The sequence below is a fragment of the Chiloscyllium plagiosum genome, chromosome 24 (genome assembly GCF_004010195.1).
Source record: "Chiloscyllium plagiosum isolate BGI_BamShark_2017 chromosome 24, ASM401019v2, whole genome shotgun sequence".
In the NCBI taxonomy this organism is placed as follows: Eukaryota; Metazoa; Chordata; class Chondrichthyes; order Orectolobiformes; family Hemiscylliidae; genus Chiloscyllium; species Chiloscyllium plagiosum.
Window position 1 is genome coordinate 14,857,303 of NC_057733.1, and position 23,180 is coordinate 14,880,482.

General features: G+C 40.7%; 1 protein-coding gene across 1 annotated transcript in view; it reads left to right on the forward strand.

The window, feature by feature from the left end:
• The window catches only part of LOC122562034 (dynein axonemal heavy chain 9-like), a 508,505-nt gene that overhangs the window by 205,562 nt on the left and 279,763 nt on the right, over positions 1–23,180 (forward strand). The window contains exons 39-41 of the mRNA XM_043714478.1: positions 2,183–2,348; positions 7,920–8,022; positions 15,008–15,247. Coding sequence (XP_043570413.1) covers positions 2,183–2,348; positions 7,920–8,022; positions 15,008–15,247 — 509 coding nt within the window. The remainder of the gene's footprint in view (positions 1–2,182; positions 2,349–7,919; positions 8,023–15,007; positions 15,248–23,180) is intronic.

The window sequence follows — 23,180 nt, forward strand, 5'->3', positions numbered from 1 at the left end:
TGTGCTTACAGAAGACTTTGGGATTTCTTTTTCTGTTGGCTACAAGACCTATTTTTTTTAAGCAAAATCCCTCTTTGCTTCTTTTATTAATTTTTTCACCTCCCTTCGAAGCCTTCTGTGTTTAGCTTGCTTCCCAATTATGATACCTGTCATAAGGCATAAGTCTGTCTTTCTTTAACTTAATTTCTATCTCCTGTGTTATCCAGGGAGCTCTGGATTTTTAAAAATTCGTTCAGGAGATGTGGACATTTCTGGCTGGTCCAACATTCATTATTTGTCCCGAGTTGCCCTTGAGAAGGTGGTGATGAACCGCCTTCACAAATCGCTGCAATTCATGTGTAAGTCCACAGTATTGTTAAAGAAGGGAGTTTTACCCAGTGACACAGAACAAGCGTCGATATATTTCCAAGTCAGGATAGGGAATGGCTTGGAGGAGATCTTGAAGTGGTATTCGCATGTATATGCTGCTCTTGACCTTTTACATGGAGGTGGGCATGGTTTTGGAAGGTACTTTTTAAATGAGTCTTGGTGAACTTCTGCAGAGCATCTTGTACGTGGTATACACTGCTGCTGAGTGTTGATAATGGAGGGAGTGCCACCATTCTGTGACATCCTTCAATTTATACCAGGGAGACAGCGCACTCACTCATCCAAGGGTTCATTGCCCTCATCAATATTCAGGTCAGACCTCTGGGAAGTCTTGCACTCCTTGATTGTTTGGCTTGGACAATCTGTCAGTCACTTTCCCTGTCTGTCTGCTTGCCCTTAACCTCTCTGAATGTGTTACAAACGTAGTTCTGTCTCATGGGCATGCCTGTAATCCCAGATCACAAGCATCTGCAACTGGTGATGCCTCCTGCAGTTGGGCTTATCTTGGTTACAAGAAGTATCCAGGAGTACAGGAGAGGAATTACACTTGGCTGAGTTGCCTGCCATAACTTAGCTTATATTTTGAAGTTACTGGCTTACTTTAACCTTACTCTTGTGACATTAGTTAAAAACTGAAGTTTAGTATAAAGTAGAAATCCTTCACCCTCATTCGCAAACCCGTTCCCTTTAATAAATGCATGTTGACTTGATCTCATCCTATCGATATATTTTGAAGTGCCCTGTTATCACATGCTTTATAGTAGACACTAGCATTTTACCCACCAGTTAGACCAACTGGGCTATAATTCTTGGGTTTTCTCACTCCTTCCTTTTACAGGAGCAGAGTTACATTTTCTATCCTCCATTCTGCCGGGACAATTCCAGAAAGCTTTTGAAGATGGGAACCAATGCATCACCATCTCCTTGATCATCCTCATTCAATATCCTGCGATGTAGGTTATCAGGCTCTGGGGATTTATCAGCTTTCTGTCCTATTAATTTGGCCAACACTTTTTTTTTACTAATACTAATTAATGGGAGATATCAGCAGTAGCATACTTGCAGAGAGTGAGAGGTATCTGAAAGCCAGTGCCAGATCAAGAAGCCTAAAAGAAATTACTATGAATTCCTGGGAGCTATGACACACATTTGATTTAGCTTGAGGGCTGTTGCATGACCACACTTGAAACTACAGTGCGGAAAGAAGTTCTGCATTGCAATTAAAAATGTATAGAATGGGGCAAGTTCCATTAAGAATTTTAGTGGTTTAAAAGATAAGGTATAGTCGCCATAGTCTTATCAGATCATAGGGCTTCTCTGTCATTAGAGAGAGACAACTGGTGGTGATTTAACCTGAGGGTCACCGCACCTCAGGCGAGGGGAGTGGTTGAGAAGGAGAATCCTTCATGGGAACCTCAGCCAGTGTGAGAATTTGAACCCAAGCTGTGAGCATCACACTACGTTGCAACTGAGCTAACTATGCCGATGAAATACAGTGTTATTAGTTGTACCTTTTCTTGTTGGGTGTTTTCTTAAAAGTGCAAAATATGAGAGATCTTTTCTGTAATCCGGTATCGCTCTCAAAGGATATTGTGACAGTACTTTTTAAAATGACATATTATTTAAAGAAATAATTGAGGTGAAGATTGAAGCAAAGTGAGTAGGGAATGGTACTCACAACTTTATTTCTCGGTGTGGGCATGTTGCTTCTCCTATTTATCATTGATAGCTCTGCTGAAGAGTTTTCCCTGTGCCCTCTGGATTTCAAAGCACATGGATCTTTATGGTTACATTTGCTGTTTATCTTTTGCAGCCATACTGGAAAAGCCCCTTGAGAAGAAAGCGGGCAGAAATTACGGGCCACCAGGCACGAAAAGATTGATATACTTTATTGATGACATGAACATGCCTGAAGTCGACACTTATGGCACTGTTCAGCCGCATACACTTATCAGGCAACATTTGGATTATAATCACTGGTAGGTGCACCTTAGACACTAAGGAATATGTACTTCTTAATGCAAAATAGCTCTGGAAAGCAACAAACATTTGTACTGAGTGGATGTGACATGTATTTGACTTAAGATGGTGAGGAGTTTTCAGCTATGGTGAAATATTGGCCTGTTTTATCCTCTGCCGGATCTTCAGTTGAAATACAAATTGAACATTTCTGCTCAACCAAAATAAATAGTTTAATATCATTTATATTGTTCAATGTGAGGATATCTGGTGTTCATTAAGTTAAAGTTTCCTTTTTTAGTACATTCAGTTCAACAGTTACTGGTGAGATATGTCTGTATACATGGTGCTCTCTATGGGCAGTTCGTATCCACCCTTTGTGAACTTGTAGATTATAATGGATTTGCTCATTCTGAGTGCCAGCTTGGATTATCTGACAACATTCTTGGCACAAATCAAATTTGCGTTCAGGCCGTACCTCATGACTTGCGCACATTGCTATTTAGATGCAATATTGATAAACTGCTGCATTGTTGAGGAAGCAGTCTCTGCAGAAAGATGTTACTCTGAAGCCTGTTTTGCCTGTTCAGAAGATCATAAAAATATCTATGGTCTCATTTGAAGAAGAGAAGGTTGTTTACTTACCTAACAACCACAAAACATTGTACAAAAAGCTTCATTCATTGTTTACCAAACAATTTAGACTTTAACTCTATGCCCTGGAGCATTTGACACGCTTACCTTGGAAAAAAGACTCTGACTATCCATTCTATCTATGCCTGTCATAAATTTTATCCATCCAACAGGTCGTCCCTCAGCCTCCGATGCTCTAGTGAAAACAAATTTATTCAACCTCTCCTTATAGCTCATACACTCCAATTCAGGCACCATCCTGGTAAATTGCTTTTGCACACTATTCAAGGTCTTGGCTATCAGAATTGTATGTAATACTCTAAATGTATCCTAACTAAAGTCTTATACAACTATAACATGACTTGTCAACTTTAATATTTAACTCTCTAACCAATGAAGGCAAACATGCCGTATGTCTTCTTTACCACCTTATCTGCTTGTGTTGCTGTGTTTAGTGAGCGTTGGACTTGCGCTCCAAGATCTTCTGTATCTGCATGCTCCTAAGAGTCCTGCCATTGCATGCATACTTTACTCTTCCATTTGACCTCCCAAAATGCATCACCTCACTCTTAGTTGGATTAAATTCCATCTGCCATTTCTCCACCCAACTTTCCAACTGATCTATATCCTGCTTTGTCCTTCCTCAATATCCACAATTCGATCAATTTTTGTGTCATCTGCAAATTTTCTAATCAGACCACCTATGTTTTCATCAAAATCATATATACACATCAACTGAGGTCCCAGCACTGATCCTTGCACAACACCACTGCTCACAGATGTCCAGTCAGAAAAACACCCCTCCATAACTACCCTTTGTAATCTGTGACCAAGCCAATTTTGTATCCAACTTACCAACTCACCACAAATCCAATGTGACTTAATCTCCTGGACCAGTCCACCATAAGTACCTTGTCAAATGCTTTAGAAAAGTCCACTGTCCTACCCTACCCTCGTCAATCATCTTCGTCACTTCCTCAAAAATCTCAGTTAAATTTGCGAGACAAGACCTTACTGGCTATACCTAATAAGTCCATTGTTTTCCAATGTGCTCTAGAATATCAACATATCCCCCCTGATCTTACTATCATCTACATCCTTCTCTTTAGCGAATACTGTACCGATGCGAAGTACTCTTTAAGAACGTCACCCACTTCCTCTTCCTCCATACATCAATTCCCCCTTTTGTTCTTCAGTGAACCTACCCTTTCCCTAGCTACCATCTTGCTGCTAATATAACTATCAAATGACTTGGGATTCTCCTTAATCGTACTTGCTAAGAAATTTTCATAGCCCTTTTTGCCCTCCTAATTCCTTGTTAAGGTCTTTTCTGCTCCCTTTATTTTCCTCAAGGGCCTTGACTGATTTCAGTTTCCTAAATCTCTCATAATCTTACTTTTTCTTTTGGATTAAGCCTTCAATATCTTTATCATCCAGGGTTCTGGAATCCTGCCATCCATGTCTTTCCTCCTCACAAGCACATGCTGGTCCTGAAATCTGATCAACTAGCCTTTAAAAGACTGTTGCATGTCAGACATGAATTTACCCTCAAACAGTTGTCCCTAATAAAATTTCTCCAGTTCCTGCCTAATAATATTGGAAATGGTCTTTCCCCAATTACCACTTTTAGCCGAGGACCAGTCTTATCTTTATCTATAACTATCTTAATACTTAGGGAATTATGAGCACTGTTTCCAAAATGCTCCCACACCGAAGCTTTGGTCACTTGGCCAGACTCATTCCCCAGTACAAGGTCCAGTACTGCCCCATCCCCGATTGGACAATCTACATATTGTTTCAAGAAACCTTCCTGGATGCATCTATCAAATTCTGCCCCAGGACTGACAGAGTGCCAGTCGATACTGGAAAGTTATTTCCCTGTGTCTGCGTGGGTTTCCCCGGGGTGCTCTGGTTTCCTCCCACAATCCAAAATGTGCAGGCCAGGTGAATTGGCCATGCTAAGTTGCCTAGAGTGTTTGGTGCATTAGTCAGGGATAAATGTAGGGAAATGGGTCTGGGTGGGTTACGCTTTGGAGGGTTGGTGTGGACTTGTTGGGCCTGTATCCATACTGTCGAGAATCTAATCTAAAATGACATGTATATGTGGAAAGAAAGGATGAGATCATCCACAACAACCCTGTTGTTTTTACACTTGTCAGTGATCTGCTTACATTTACATTCCTTGATCTCCTGCTAGCTATGGAAGAGAGAGAGATTAATGCTTTCTGTTTTTCCGGTTGAATGTTTCTGCTGTAATTTCCATGCTCAAGGCTGTAGGCACCTGCCTAGGAACCAATCAAGTGGTTACTACTTGCCCCAACTGAAAAGCCAATCAAAATGGCATTTCAAGGCAAAAATTGCCTTGAACTCACCCAGGTGGTGAATTGGGTCTGGAATACTCCATCACTATTTGAATAAGGCAACATTAATGCATAACTCTCAATGTTCCAGTACTTGGAGGTGCTGGTGTTGGACTGGGGTGGACAAAGTTAAAAATCACATAACACCAGGTAATAGTCCAACAGGTTTATTTAGAAGTACTAGCTTTCAGAGCGCCACTCCTTTATCAAGTGGTGGAATGGTGCTCCAAAAACTAGTGCTTCCAAATAAACCTGTTGGATTATAACCTGATGATGTGTGATTTTTAACAATGTTCCAGTAACTTGCTTTTAAAAACTGCAAACCTTTTACACCAATTCCTTAGTTTAATATATTTTCCCATTTTTAGTTCACAGTCCAAGAATAGAAGTGGTTCTTACAGTTACTGCGAGAAGTGTGTCATTGACAGAATAACAATGAACTTTCTCCATTTGTGTCGGTCCAATACCTAAATGACAAGTTGTCAATATTTTAATCTGTAGCTACATCAAATAATGTCTTCACACAGCTTAATAAACTCCATCTTGCCCCCAAATTTGCCATTAGAATTGAGTAATCAAATTAGCTCCCTTTTCTAATGTACTGGTCGATAATCTGCCAATGGATTCTTTACTGCTATGTACTAAAGGCCTATGTTCACTGGTCAATATACATATTGAGATTCCGAGAGTTGCATATGCTACAAGATTAATCTTCTTGCCAGCGTCACGGATAGTGCCCTAGCTATCTGTTCACCTAGTAAGCTCGGTGTTCAGATAGGATGCTTCCAGACTATTTTTTATGATAACATGATGCCCTTGATCAAACCATCATTCCCTGTGTGTTGCACAAACCCATGAAAGAGCCTATGGACACCACTATTGGCCCTGAATATTGCCTAGTTAATCACTGTAAGGGGAAGATGTCTCAAAGATGTAAACAACAAATCAAGTGAGCTACAAAGTAGAAATTGCTGGAAAAGCTCAGCAGCTCTGGTAGCATCTGTAGAGAGAAATCAGAGTTAGCATTTCAAGTCCAGTAACCCTTCTTCAGTACTCAAAGGTAAAGTAAGCTGTCTCGTGCTGCTGCTTTGTATTGAACATGACTTATTTTTTTCATTTATTGTACTGACAAGATGTTGCCATCAAGTCAAAAAGACATTTTCCCTGTGACACAAATGAGCACTCTGTCGTGGATTTCAGTTCGAGTGTGTGCCCCGCTCAATGAACAATGTATCCCAATTGCTAGTTGACTATACTGAACAAAGCATCTCATTGACCAGTGCTAGGTAGTATGCTGGTTATGTGCTTGCTCAAAAAGCTTCAGAACATTATGTCCATTACTAAACATGAAGCTGCTATTGGATAACATTTACTAAACAGTCTAGACTGAGCCATTGTTACACTAGAATTCAGTTTTAGGTGATGAGTTGAGATGCATTTACACATGCTAGAAGCAACATGTATTGATATGTGGGATCCTTCTTTGTTGGAGAAAAGGAATTTGTACATATTGCATGTTTTGCATTGCAAAAGAGGTCATAAGGATTGCCAATGTCCACTGTATTCTAAAAGCAACATCACAACCAATCAGAATCTACCTGTCTGGCCTGAGAACTAAAATTTGACAGTTAACTCCAGCTGCATCTCCTATCAACGATGGTCCAACCTAGTCTGTATCGCTTTTTCATGCCACATAATTGGCATTTGTTTTTCTTGTCTCCTCGTCTTGACAAGCGTAAGACAGAAAGCTTCATGTTTAAGTTCTGTTCCAGCATGCAGGTTTATACATGTTTCATTTCAGTATTAGGTTTTCTGTTGGATTCATTATGGGAAAGAACTAAACTGTGAAATGAATTCATTCAATTTTATTTGCAGCTTAACAAACTGCATATTGAATAAAGTGAATGTCAAAATAAGGTCACTTTTTTGTGAGCATTTGGCTTTGCAGGAACACAGGGAAGGCAGTAAGTACATGGAAAACCAAGAATTACTCTCAGTACCGGGGCCCTCAGGGCAAGTTGTTTTTACACTCATGTGAAAGGGGCTGAAGCAGAAGGCTGTAGCTGCTAAAAACCTGAAATGAAAACACAAAGTAACACCCTTCAATTAAAAAAAACATGATTTTTGGAACATCTTGAACGAGCAGAAATCATTGAAAATCTCATCCTTTCTTTCCACATATACATGTCATTTTAGATTAGATTCTCGACAGTATGGAAACAGGCCAACAAGTCCACACCAACCCTCCAAAGAGTAACCCACCCAGACCCATTTCCCTACCCTACATTTATCCCTGACTAATGCACCAAACACTCTAGGCAACTTAGCATGGCCAATTCACCTGGCCTGCACATTTTGGATGGTGGGAGGAAACCGGAGCACCCTGGGGAAACCCATGCAGACACAGGGAGAATGTGTAAACTCCACACAGACAGTCACCCAAGGCGGGAATTGAACCCGAGTTCCTGGTGCTGTGAGGCAGCAGTGCTAACCACTGAGCCACCCATTGTCTTTTTAAAAATTTTATTCAGTTTGTGGTTACCATTCAGGCAAGTAATTTGTCAATACTAGCCCCTCTTTAAAAAAATCTTTTCCCAGGTATGATCGAAACAAACTTTCACTGAAAGAGATCCACAATGTGCAATATGTGTCCTGTATGAATCCCACGGCCGGCAGCTTCACCATTAACCCTCGCCTGCAGGTATGTTGAGAGATTTTATTTCCTCCACTGTTTATAACCGCTGGAAACTTGGAGCTTCCCTCGACTTGGCTGCTAGTTTTAATTGCTGTTGGGAAAGAGGCCTACTCCATAGCATTTGTGAGATGTTTGTGATCATCTTTCCTTGAGGCTAGGGTGAAAGATATTGCCTACAAAATCCAGCCTGATGATTTGGGGCACCTATCAATTATGGTACCTCGAGTCCAAGAAGGAAGGGGAATAAAGATCAACTGGACAGCATTTGGTCAATTTTCTTTCTTGGCCGCCAAATTTATAAGGTGCAGAGGTGGTGGCTACGGACTTCCCTTGGGCATCTGGCTTGGGGAGGGTGAACAAACTGCAAATAACAAGATGTATTCCGGGGGGGAAGAAATTCAAAGTAATCTATAAAATGGGACACAAACCTTCTGACATGATGTGGCTCTGCAATTTATTTTGTTGTCTGTTCAGGTGTCCAGACTGACAGAGCTGCTGCTTCCAGATTTACAACCATGTCAGAGCTCAGAATGAGCTTTATTTACACATGCTAGCAGTGGCATGCATTAAAATACAAAAACCCAGTCTCAGGAAGTGAAAGGAATGTATTCAATACTTGCACCTTTTTTGAATTACTCAGGAGCATGCAGAGCCAATAATCCCCTGTTGTTTCCTCCATGGTTATGTCTTGGTCAACCGGCACCTGTGTATTTGTCTGGTATAAATTGTTGTGATCATTTGAAATTTAGCATTCTTGCATTTGTACTGTGGAGTGCAAGTATGAATGGCTCTTTCCAGCGAATTTATCACTGTCTAACATCTATAATGATGTAATCAAGTTGTATATCTTTATGGATGGGCACAGAATTCATTATTGCTTGGCATTTGAAGAAGTAACAAAGAGGATTGATGAGGGCAGAGCAGTAGATGTGATCAAGATGGACTTCAGTAAGATGTCCGACAAGTTTCCCCATGGGAGACTGATTAGCAAGGTTAGATCTCATGGAATAAAGGGAGAACCAGCCATTTGGATACAGAACTGGCTCAAAGGTAGAAGACAGAGGGTGGTGGTGGAGGGTTGTTTTTCAGACTGGAGGCCTATGACCAGTGGAGTGCCATAGGATCGGTGCTGGGTTCACTACTTTTCATCATTTATATAAATGATTTGGATGTGAGCATAAGAGGTATAGTTAGTAAGTTTGCAGATGACACCAAAATTGGAGTTGTAGTGGACAGCGAAGAGGGTTACCTCCAATTACAACAGGATCTTGATCAGATGGGCCAATGGGCTGAGAAGTGGCAGATGGAGTTTAATTCAGATAAATGTGAGGTGCTGCATTTTGGGAAAGCAAATCTTAGCAGGACTTATACACTTAATGGTAAGGTCCTAGGGAGTGTTGCTGAGCAAAGAGACCTTGGAGTGCAGGTTCATAGCTCCTTGAAAGTGGAGTCACAGGTAGATAGGATAGTGAAGAAGGCGTTTGGTATGCTTTCCTTTATTGGTCAGAGTATTGAGTGCAGGAGTTGGGAGGTCATGTTGCGGCTGTACAGGACATTGGTTAGGCCACTATTGGAATATTGCATGCAATTCTGGTCTCCTTCCTATCGGAAAGATATTGTGAAACTTGAAAGGATTCAGAAAAGATTTACAAGGATGTTGCCAGGGTTGGAGAATTTGAGCTAATGGGAGAGGCTGAATAGGTTGAGGCTGTTTTCTCTGGAGACTCAGAGGCTGAGGGGTGACCTTATAGAGGTTTACAAAATTATGAGGGGCTTGGATGGGATAAATAGACAAAGTCTTTTCCCTGGGGTGGGGGAAGTCCAGAACTAGAGGGCATAGATTTAGGGTGAGAGGGGCAAGATATAGAAGAGACCTAAGGGGCAACTCTTTCATGCAGATGGTGGTACGCCTATGGAATGAACTGCCAGAGGAAGTGGTGGAGGCTAGTACAATTGCAACATTTAAGAGGCATTCGGATGGGTAAATGAATAGGAAGGTTTTGGAGGGATATGGGCTGGGTGCTGGCAGGTGGGACTAGATTGGGTTGGGTTATCTGGTTGGCATGGACAAGTTGGACTGAAGGGTCTGTGTCCGTGCTGTGCATCTCTATGACTCTATGACTCTATGTGCTGAGTGCAGCGATAAATCTCACAACCGCACCCACATATCAAGATGGTGTCAGGTCTCCACAGACTGTAATCCTTGCTTTTGCAACCTTCTTCATCCTTGCTTCTCAAGAAATTGGCCTGACGGCTGATTCTATTGCAAAACACATAATATCCAGCAGGAATTCTGGAGAAAAGTTGAGGATTTAGTTTCATGTGGTCAAAATAAAGTGCATTGGGAAAGATTGGTCTTCTGTATAATACCTGATGCCAGCAAATCAATGGAAGGTGCTACATCATCTCAGTTGGTATCGGACCAGATTTTGTAAGCTTCTTTGTTATGAATACAGCTTTTCAGCTATTACCGACCTAAACAATGTAATTGGGAGAATCTAAAAGGAAGGGAGCTATATTTATGATAGATGTTGCAATAATAAGACCTGTGTGATGTTGGAACATTGGTACCTCAAAAAAGGCTAAATGCTCTACCTGTTAATAGTCTATGGGCCAAAAGACCACTTTAGATTAGATTCCCTACAGTATGGAAACAGGCCCTTCGGCCCAACAAGTCCACACCGACCCTCCGAAGAGTAACCCACCCACACCCATTCCCCGACCCTACATTTATCCCTGACTAATGCACGTAACACTATGGGCAATTTAGCATGGCAAATTCACGTAACCTGCACATCATTGGACTGTGGGAGGAAACCAGAGCACCCGGAGGAAACCCACGCAGACACTGGGAGAAAGTGCAAACTCCACACAGACAGTCACCCGGGTCCATGATGCTGTGATGCAGCAGTGCTAACCACTGAGCCACCGTGCCACCCCAAAAGGTGGCTCACTCCCCTTCGAGCTGGAATTGAACTGGCGACCTAAGGATCTACAGTACATTTATTGTATATTTTGTGTATTTTTTCTGAAGTTAATATAGTTGAGTGTATTATTCATTTATTATGCCACATGGCACTCAGTCAAGAGATTCCCTGCAAGGCTCAGTAGCAGTGAATACTTATTCTGACCAGTTCCTACATTTCTTCTCTTTTGCCTGAATGGTTCAGAAATACAAGCAATGAGCCAAGTAAAATCAAGTGTGAAAACCCAGCTTATTTTTTTAATTAAAAAAAGACTGGATTGTACATGGTGCTTGGTTGGAAAGAGTATTAGGCTGTAACTGTTGGGTGGGTAGTAGCTACTTTTGCAACATGTCAGAACATTGAGGAATCTCAAAATAAATATCATTGCATGAGCAGCTTCACTATAAAAATAATGGTATGAAACAATTTGAGATGATAATGCTTACTAATGAGCTTTGGAGTGTTAGAATCCTGGTATCAATGTTAAACATGTCAAACTCTGACTGGTGCATGAAACTGAAACTTGTCCATTTTTCTCAGTAATAGTTTTCTAATATCACAGGATTTTTTCCCTATAGAGCTTATATACATAACTTACATTACTTGTAAAATTCCCTGTTTTCCATATATTGTAATGGTTCTCATGTTATCTGCAATTTATCAATTTTGTTTTCTTATCTAACCAGTCTCATAGATGTGATGATCTGTCATTGACAGGGCCAAAACACATTAAATGCCATTCTTATTATTAAGTATTTTTCAGGATTCTTGCTGTTGTCATGGGGGTCACTTTCTTGGTTTTACTGATATTCTCAAAGTGAATGGTTATCTTTTCAAACATGTATTTGTGGGCGGCACGCTGGCTCAGTGGTTAGCACTGCTGCCTCACAGTGTCATGGACCCGGGTTCAGTTCCAGCCTCGGGCGGCTGTCTGTGTGGAGATTGCACATTCTCCCGTGTCTGAGTGGGTTTCCTCTGGGTGCTCCGGTTTCCTCCCACAGTCCAAAGATGTGCAGGTTAGGGTGAATTGGCCATGGGAAATTGCCCGTAATGTTAGGCGAAGGGGTAAATGTAGGGGAACGGGTCTGGGTGGGTTGCTCTTCGGATGGCCGGTGTGGACTTGTTGGGCCGAAGGGCCTGTTTCCACACTGTAAGTAATCTAATCTAATCTAAGTATATGGAATGAGCTGCCAGAGGAAGTGGTGGAAGCTGGTACAATTGCAACATTTAAGAGGCATTTGGATGGGTATATGAATAGGAAGGGTTTGGGATAGAGTGGTGCTGGAAAAGCACAGCAGTTCAGGCAGCATCCGAGGAGCAGGAAAATCGAAGTTTTGGGCAAAAGCCCTTCATCAGGAATACATTCTGATTTTCCTTCTCCTCGGATGCTTCCTGAACTGCTGTGCTTTTCCAGCCCCACTCTAATCCAGAATCTGATTTCCAGCATCTGCAGTTGATTTTAACCCTACTGTGAATCCTCTTGCATGGATGCCTGCCTTGAAGAAGTTTTCCTCCTGTCTCTACAAGAATCTCAGGGAGTCCCCTGTATTCCTGATGAAGGGCTCTTGCCTGAAATGTCGATTTTCCTGCTCCTCGGTTGCTGCCTGAACCACTCTAATCCAGAATCTGGTTTCCAGCATCTGTAGTCATTGTTTTTACCTAGGAAGGGTTTGGACAGACATGGGCTGGGTATTGGCAGGTGGGACTAGATTGGGTTGGGATGGTCGGCATGGACAGGTTGGACCGAAAGGTCTGTTTCCATGCTGTACATCTCTATGACTCTAGGTATACCACTGACTGGTCTGAACAGGGACTTCATCAATACATGACTTCAATAAAGTCTGCAGAGCTTATTTACATGATAGTTATACCACTAATAGTTAAAATAAAGGTTCAATTTAGACATTGCCAATGTGATGTATTTTTAAAAAGCCTTGTTTTATTGAGAAGTGGCATTGAAACAATTTTAGTTTGTTGTTTGCTAGATTTCTGTCTACAAGCAGAAAAGGGTGACTGAAAGTTGCACTGAAAGCAGTGATCCTGACAGTATGGAAGAAAAACCCACCCAAGGCCAGTATCTGTTGCAGGCATCGAAATGCAAAGCTGGCATAACTGAAAGAAACTTTGATGGTTTGCTCAAATGATACCAAATGAGAATCCAAACCCAGAAATCCTGTTCAGATTGCAGGCTTTATAAGGATAACTATGAAACAGAACTGAGAGAGATTTCCTGAAGGCCGTTCATTTTAGATTTACCATCCATAAATAGGTTTTCTCCCACAATTTATTTTATTTTACTTTATTCCGAAGGGAAGTTTCCTCCCCTGGAGATTCATATACTGAGGACCAGTGACAGAGGGAGGGGAAAAAAGGAGATTGTTATTTACTTAAGTTGGTGGCAATACAATCACTGCAAGTGAGATTTCTTTTGACCTTGTGCTATTCACCTTGTCTATTCCCATAAGAATTTTCAGCCTGGTGAATTACATTCTGGCGTTCCATTCTTCATAAACTTTGGCCTTGTCTAAAGTATTTCACACCAAGAATTTCTCAAGAACAGAAGCTGCTTGCTAACACTAGTTGTGCTTGTGCCATTTGGCCACTGTGATGTAAAGATCAGTACACTCTGAGTGAGGTATAGCACACCCTGATGAGATTGGAAACTAACTCTGCTCTTCCCCAATAATGTATTACAGCTCCAACAGGACATTACTCTGTATTGCACCAGTGTGACATTTCATTTGTCTCCTTATTTCCTCGCCAGCTTGCAGCCAGTTTGAGGGACACAGATTTGTGCTGCAGCCCATGTTGAGTTCAAAACTATGTTTGAGATTGTGCAGGTTATTTGCATATCGGACTTCTACAGCCGTAGTCGCGGAATGTTACTTGGTTTGGTGCCAAAGGCAAGGCAACTCTTGGGAGCGGAATAAAGATTAGCCTTGTCACCAATTAAATGGGTGACACATTAACTGGAAGAAAGCAATCAATAATTAGTTTGGCATCTCCCAGGGAATCTGCAGTGCTTGGTAATGGGTTTATTATTAAAAGCAATATCCAGTCACTGATAGCTTCAGTCATTGCTATTACTGTGCATCAACACTGACACTTCTAATTTTCCTAACTACTTCTCTCCTTAATAAGCTTAATTTCTGAAAGTGAAATGGTCGCTTCAACAGGTAGATTTATTTTTGCTTTGCCTCATTAATTACAAATATTTTCATGCAAGTTTCCAGTTTTCTGTGCCATTCTCCCTGAGGTCTAGTCTGTTGGAAAAAAAACATTCACCAAGATGTAGTTTATTTCACGATGGCAAATCGGTTCAAGTTACGTTGATTCGATGGGTGTTGTTACTGAGACTATGAAGGAGACTTCAATGTTGAGTCTTACCCTTTTGAGATCCAAAGGTGTTCCCTTCCCCCACCCTTGAGTCCATATAATGTGATATTATCAGCTAGTACTTAATGTATTAGCAAATTACAGCAGATGCTGGAGTCTGTATTGAAAATAGCAAATGCTGGAGGTCGCAGCAGGTTAGACACCATCCATGGAGAGACAGCAAGCTAACATTTCGAGTCTAGATGTCTCTGATGAAGAGTCATCTAGACTGAAAACGTTATTTTGCTGTCTCTCCATGGATGGTGTCTAACCTGCTGTGATCACCAGCATTTATTTTTTCAGTACTTAATGTATTCCTTGGCATGAACACTTAACCTGCAGACAACAAGCCAGGGCCGAAATTGCTCTTAGCTTCTGTCTACACAATCAACACTAATAACCCTTAGTTTGCTAACCACAATTGAAATAATTACCCTTCACTTGAAATGCATCCCAGGGTGTCAAACATCTGTAAATTGGAATTAAATTCCACTTTTTTTTATCTGTTGACAGATTGTACTTTTGAAGATGCCCGCATTCTCTCTGTTCTTAATTGTTCCATCTAAATTAAAATCTGCAGATGCCAATGCTTCGTGTGTAAACATACATAATGACCAGCACATCTAAATGTTTTCATTTTCCTAATCCAGCGCCACTTCTGTGTGTTTGCTCTGTCGTTTCCTGGCGTGGATGCTCTTGCAACAATCTACAGTACCATTCTGTCCCAGCATCTCAAGCTCGGTAACTTTGCTGGGCCACTGCAGAAATCTACACAGCAGCTAATCAACCTTGCCCTAGCACTGCATCAGAAAGTGGCTTCTACCTTTCTGCCAACGGCCATTAAATTCCATTACATCTTCAACCTGCGGGATCTGTCGAACATCTTTCAGGTGAGTACACAGCCATTTAACATAGTCTCGTATGATGTTTTTCATTAGACAGCTGAACAGTCAGTTTTTAATTATTTCACACTAAAGTGATACCTTTATGAAGGAGATTACCCAGAAGGTTGGTTGAAAACTCATAAACAACCTCTGTGATTTTACGAGGGAGTGGAATAGGTATTTTATTTGATTAATTTATAAATAAAATAACTAAAAGTGAACTATTTTTAAAATTCTTGATTTCAACAAGGTGGAACTTATTCTAGGTAAATTTACTTTCTGATAAATTCAGAATATATAGAGGTATTACTTTGTATAAAGATAAATATCCAGTTGTAATTTTTTAAAAAATTGATTATTTGGTACTTGAACACATGAAAGAAGAGAATGTATTGACTGTGATTTTGAGCTCCGTGGTACTGATTTACTGAAACTATGGAAATCTGGGCAATAACGTGACTGAGTTGAGCTGTCTGTTTTCTCTCTCGGTCTCTGAAGCAGTGCGGGGAGGTTTCTGTGAGGCTTTCATCATTGGAAGGTGTGGGGGGAGGCAGCAAATGGTTTATCTGGATGTTAGGTGTGAGTCATGTGTGATTGGTGTGTGGTACATTGAGCACCATGAGAGACTGGTGGAGTGTTGGGGAGAAAGCCTCTTGTCCAGGTGCATTCACTGACCATGAGCACTTGTGTATAGTCAATGAACTTTTTCGAGCACTGCTGCCAGGTCTTCAACATCAAAGTCTTTGCCTTGATCTTACTGACCATCTACTTACACTCCCTTCAGAAGGACGTTCTTCAACGCTCACCTGGCCTATTGTAGAAACTTGTTTTCTCTCCTCCAGTCAGACTCTGTGACTAAACTACAGAGTTTTCTCTTTGTCTCTGTCCTGGTGTTGCATTTGCCACATCTCCAAATTGTTCACTGGTGTCCGAGACCTTTCATTCGGTGTAGCTTCCCTGTAAGTGAGAGAGGTACTGCCTTCAAAAGTAGGTGGCTAGCTACAACACATGCTACCTCGCATCGCTGTTAGGTTCCCATTTGGATATACACTCAGCCAGCAGTGTGGATCATACTGGGCTGTCCACACATATCATTAGGATGACAAGGCTGCATGAAGTTTGAGGGCTAGTTGCCACAACAGGGGTAGACTCAAGCAGCCTGTGAATCATAATTGCTGTGCCTAGAAACTTGTAAAAAACATTTTATAGATAATTCTCTCCTCAACAGATTATTTAAGTCAGTAAATACATGCCCACGTCCCACAAAAGAATTAAAACACTGGTATCTACTATTCTTGTCTTTAGAGTTTCCATGGTTTTTGCTCATCCCTCACTCTAGATTTTATAGTGTGTGATTAGCCACCGACACAGCTTCAACTGTTTGAGCTAGTGAATCAAAAAAACTTTTCATTATTCTTGTATAAAGTTTACAACTTCCAACAGCCCAGTATAATCCAAAACCCATATCGTAGAGGGTCATGCAAGCTCCTATCAGTCTCAATTTACCTTTACTTGAATTGCTGCAGTATTATGAACCCTACATTTATAATGGCACACCAGGCCTATAAAGCTCAGTTTAAGCATCCAATGCTTGGCTTCAGATGCAATAGCCCTATAACGTGTTGAGTGTGAAGGACCTGAATGAACTTCGGAGAGAGTTCTCAGTCCATCAGGCTAGATGATCCATTGTTCCATCTCTATATCCTTGCACCCCATTTACATTGAGCAAAAATAAAATGCTGTAGATGCTGGAAATATGAAATAAAAATGGAAATGCTCAGAAGGTCTGGCAGCAACTGTGAAGGGAGAAACAGTGAATTGATGTTGGTCAGTTTAACTCGGAGAGATTATCAGGTCTTTGATAGATTTCAACAAAAGCCTGCTTTTCTTTATATATGAAGGAACTATATACTCTTAACTATAACTCAAATCATCCAGACCACGTAGCACAAGAAAAAAAAAACTTGTTTGAGTTATAAGAAAAGGCTGTATAGGCTGGGAGTTTTTTTCCCTTGGAGCACAGGAGACTAAGGGGTGACCTTGTAGAGGTCTCTAAGATAATGAGAGGTATTGATAAGGTATATAGCCAACAGCTTTTCCCCATGGTAGGAAACTAGAGGACAGAGGTTTAAGGTGAGAGGGAAGAGATAGAAAGGGTCTGGGGCAATTTTTTTCACACAGAGGGTGATGCATACCTGGAACAGGCTGCCAGAGGTGGTGGTGGAGGCAAATACAATTTTGTCATTTAAGAAACATTTGGATAGGTACATAGATGGGATATGTATGGAGGGGCGTGGGCCACATATAGGCAAATGGGACTAGATTAATTGTGAAAACTGGATGGCATGGACAAGTTGGGCCAGAGCGCCTGTTTTCATGCTATAAACCTCTATGACTCTAAATACAACTTTACAGAAGGATAACTAATTTGAAATCATGATGCCTGTCACTCATGCGCTCTCTTAGATCATCACTGTGTGAAGTGTTGCTCACTCTTGCAGACATTAACCCTTTCAAATCCTTATACTACATTAAATACTACAGATTGGTGACCTCAAATCTGAATTGTCAATGTGATTGGCACATGTGGTGCTATCCGATTTGCTGAGTATTTCCAACACTTTTCTACTTTGTTTTGAACTGTTGCAATGTAAAAAAGAAGTTTAAGTAAACAGTAAAGGCACAGATGTCATCAGAAGCATTGAGGCTGTCCCCGTATGAACAGACACTGGTTGGATGGGCTATTTTCTGATACTGATTCCAAGATTGCAGGCAGCTTGGTCTGCTAATAATGATCAGCAATGCTTTTGAGCCCTGCCAATCTGTAGTGATTGGCACTAGCAAATTATATACTGCCTTATCACATATCAAAGTAGTTTATGACCATTGGATTACTTTTGAAATGTGGTCATGTCATTTGGGACTTTTAGCAATTGTCAATTGAGATCACCATTAGTGCATGACAAGATCCTACAAACGTACCAAATGAGTAAACGGCAAGTTATTGTTACTGGAACTGTTGGTTAAGGGAAGATTGTAAGCCAGCACATCGGGAGAACTTGTTGCTATTCTCTTAATTTGGTTTGTGGTCCCTTACTTTCCTGTCTAATTCAAAGAATGTGATAATTCAATTCAAGTACCATCTTAGATTATGCACTCAGATACATATGACACTTTAAAAATCACTTCCATGGCATAAGTGTCAATTGTGTTTAATTATGAGCAGGTGGTGGGGAATAGTTGAGAATTAACATGTGTCCTAGAACTAGTCATGTGCTTTGGAGGACAAGTTGGATAGCTGGGGTTTGCTTATAATCTGTGACTTTGTGCATTAATATTTATTAGAGTGTATAGCAGTAAACTTCAATTCTAACCTTCACCAACTTGAGAAACCATTGAGAAGATGGTGGTGTGCCTTTACTGTTTACTTCTTGAATTGCTACAGCTCATGTTCAAAAGGCACACCCACAGTGCTGGTTCAGTGTTTCAAGATTTTGACCCAGTAGCCATGAAGGAATGAATATATGTGTAAAGCAGAACAGTGTGGGACTTGGTGAGACCCAAATTGGAATTGATCCTATTCTCATGAACCCACTGCCCTTTGCCCTTCCGTGTAGTGGAAACCATGGGTTTGGGATTTGTGAATTCTTTATAGCTACCTGTTTTACGTTCCACAATACTGTCAGTTGGACTGAGGTGACCCCAACAATACATTGCTGAGCAAAGGTGTTTTCCTTTAGGGTGATCTGAATCAAGCCTAATATGTACATAGTTGAAATTTGCACTTAAGAATATTGCTCACCCATAGCTAATTCCACATTGAAGGGGCAAACATTCTTGTCCATTATTTGTAACAAAGCCATTAAACACCACTAAGTCTAAAGTACTTACAATTCCACAATATACCATCAATATCAGAAATTTTCCCCAATAACAAGCCCTAAGTATCTGATACTAATTAATAACAAGTCTGCAAAAAGGGTCAGGGATAGTAAAATCTATTGGGTTACTTGTTTAGATAGATTGTAAATTCAGTGGGTGGTTTGTGCTACTGTCTTGCCTGGGGACAGTCCATTAGAGAATCCTCTCATTAGAAGTTTTATTTAGTGGTGAATCAGAAGCACTTTAAAATGAATTATAAACCTATTCCAGTCTCCTGTTCTGGAACAGACCCAAATCACTTCCAATTATTATTTCCACTCGTTATCTGTGAAGGTTCTCTGTCTGTAATTATGAAGGGTCCTCATACTTCCATAACTTGGATAATAGTGCTTTGTCTGGAACAAAATGACTAAAATTGCTCTTAATATAATTTCTATTTCATTTAACAGCAAATCAGAAGCAGCTTGGAGTTGTAATGACGAGGCATAATTTTGGCACTTAAAAGTGGAAAAAGTTAATTGGCCTCCACTTATCGTGCTCTTTTTTGGAAAGTGGTCACTGAGTTGTCATGCGTGTGAATTGATAGATTACAGACATTAGTCCAAGTGGCTGGCTTACTCACTAATAAACAGTATGTGCGCACTGAGACTGAGTTGCACAGTGATTTGAAACAGTAAGTCACTGCTATGAAACTTGTACCAATCATTCATTTTAGAGCATAGAATCAAAGTTGAACAAAAACAAACTGATTGGTTGAGTTAATAAGACTGCAGATTTTTGTTGTTTTACTAATCAGGTCTCATCAGGTTTGTCAAAAGCAGAAATCAGAATTGGGAAATAACTTTGCATTCCAGTTGATATGTAGTCACCTTTGTGTTGACCCTAAGTTGAAATTAAAATATAAAATTGTAAGTGAGAGAAAGAAAACATGTAAATGAAGAGTAGACACGTGTGAGCAGTGAAAGGCTGAGGATAGGTTGTCATGAAGGGGAAGCAAGAAAAAAAATGGTATAACCGTAGCTTTATGGGTGCAGGCCACCTCGCTTCCACAGTGATCCAAGTGGGGCAGGGTGGAGATCCTCACTGCAAACATCAACCAGCACTTTCTGCTTTGCATCCCTGGAAATTACATTACCAGCACTTCAGCTGGGGAGAAAGTGCAAGCTGCAAATTCAAATCATTGAGGGCCAGAGGATTACAAATAGGCTGGTACAAAGGGAAGGGGCCACTTCTCAAGGTTGCATTGAAGTTTGTGGAATGGCGTTGAACTGTGTCACATTATGACCTCAAAGTAGCACCGCAGTAAAGTTCAGCAGTGGCAATAGAGGCCAGTGCATAAGTCAACCTTGAAAATCTCTCAAACAAAAACAAGGTTAGATTTATACATTGAGTAGGAAAGTGAACTGCTGCTGTGATCTTGGAGGTTGCCATCTTTATCATTCTGCGAGAGGGGTGTGCTTTAAACTTCTGTGCATCTTTGCACCACTGCCCATACTGCCTTGATGATCCCTTGCTGTAGTAACGAGGTTACTATAAAGTAAAACATCATTTGTTGAGTGAAAAACTGAGCACGTTATTAGCTTGTATATTGCATGCCCTGGCTGAAAAGGATGTTGACATTTTTTCTGAGTATAGACAAATGCAGGATTATTGCCACAAAACAAATAGCATTGTCTAACATGCCAGGTTGACTTGTACTCCACAGCCTGCTCTATAGTATACCCTGCAAACTAGCAACAGACACAGTAACACTAAAGCCTTTAACATGTCAGCCTAATTATTTGTACATTTGAAGCTTCGATAAAAGTTGTGCAGTCATTGGTTAACTCTACTGTTGAAACTTCTGTTTTAACCTGTAGTGACTTGTTTACATAGCAATCAATTAATTCAGGCTACCATTTCAGAAAGCTTGATCAAATGAAGATGTGCTGAACAACCAATAGCAGTGCACACAGCTTGATAGATTCCTCACTATCATCTCTTTTGACCATCCCCAGTAGACTTCAAACTGTTCGAGTGAGAGGTATCCAGGACTGAATGAAGAGAAATTTGCTCTGGCGGAGTATTAGGAATACTGAAGCTATTGTCCCAAGCCACAGTCTCTGTTACCAAGTCACTGACTTTATCCTATCCTTAATAACTATCTAAGACTGACGTAGATTGTTTGCAATTTTGGGGTCATAGTTGACCTAGGGGTGAACCTTTGACTGCATGTCTGTGATTTCACTAAAGGCTTCCAATTTCCAGCTCCATAGCACTGCCTTGACAATGCTCATCTGCTGCTGAAACCTCCCATACCCCCTCCCCTCTTTAAATTCACCTGACCCCACAGCACTCTGTGATATCTGTCATTCTAATTCTGGTGTCTTGAGAGCCCTGATTTAATCTTCTTCCGGAAGCATATACATTATTCTTGAAGTTTGTAAGAAAGAATGTATTTGAAAACATCAGGGGAGGCAATGGCTTTGTGAAATTACCGCTAGACTGTTAATCCAGAAACCCGGGTAATGTTCTGGGGACCCGGGTACGAATCCAGCCATGGCAGATGATGTAATTTGATCTCAGTAAAATCTGGAAGTCAGAGTTTAATGATGACTGTGAATCTGTTGTCGATTGTTGGAAAAACCCATCTGGCTGACTAAGGTCCTTTAGGAAGGAATCTGCCATCCTTACCTGGTCTGGCCTACACATGACTCCAGACCCACAGCAATGTGATTGACTCTTAAACTGCCCTTTGGAAAATAAGGGATGGGCAATAAATGCTGACATGTGCAGCGATGCCCTCACCCTGTGAATGGATGAATAAAATTTTGACTTGAATATGAGAAAATTTGCAATAAATTCCAATTTGCTCCCGTATAGCATATTCCACTTAATATTTAAAATGTACAATCCAAGTCAGGTATACAACCCGAAAGCAAAAATGTCTCAATTTGGAAACTACAGATGTTGCAATAGATAACAGATGGAGAGACAATGGTAGTCTCGATTCATTTTCAATAGTCTCAATTCACAATGGGCATTCTTTGTAGGGCACACAGCCCCAAGGAGTTTGAAAGTTTCAAATTGTTCTCTGGCCTGAAAATCCCTGATTTTCATCACTCCACCACCGTTGGTGGTTTCAGCTGTATTTTCAGCTGCCTGAACTCTCAGCTTTGAGATTCCCTCCTCCAAAGCCGGTCCTCCCTCATTTCAGATATTCCTCAAAGCTGTAATATTTCTTTGAGAGTCAGGATAAATTTTGATTGATAATAGTTGTGAAATGCCTCAGAGCATTGTATTATGTTAAAAGAAATATACGAATCCAAGTTGTTGTTGAGTGCTAGTTTACAGTTTTAGATCCAATTTATCTCTGTACTCTTTTCGAAAACATTACTCTGTAGGCAGAAACTGTATCATTTATTTCTCTTAAAAATCGACTGCCTGATGATTAGAGCTTAGAAGGAGGCCCGTCAGCCCTTCATGTCTGTTCTAGCTCTTTGTAAGAGATACTCAACCAGTAACATACTCCTATGCTTGCCACATGGCCCTGCAAATCTTTGCATGCCTGATAATTATGTAATACCCTTCTAAAAGCTATAAGTGAAACTGTTTTCAACACATACTCAGGCAGGCCAATTCAGCTCAACATTCACTACATAAGAATTTCCTCAAGTAGTTGCTGCTTACTTTGACAATCACCCCAAACCAGTGTCCTCTGCATCTCAACCCTTTCACCAATGGAAATCTGATCTGCAATGTTCAGCTTGCTTAAAATTGCTTATCAGATCTCTTCTTAATCTTCTTTTCTTCTGGAAGAACAATTTCGTCTCTAATCTATCCCCCTGAAGCCCTTTATTCCTGGAACCCTGCTGGTAAATCTTTGAAGTCAAGTGGTTCTGCTCCTCTACATAAAACTGGCTAGCAATTACGATATAACCATGATTTAAAATGGCAGCTACGAAGATTGGTCATGCAACAAGAAGGTGCAGTTTACTTTCATTGACCTTCTGCATCTATTAGCTACAAGCATGCTTCATGAAGCAAGTTTAACTTGCATTAATTCAATTCCTAGAAG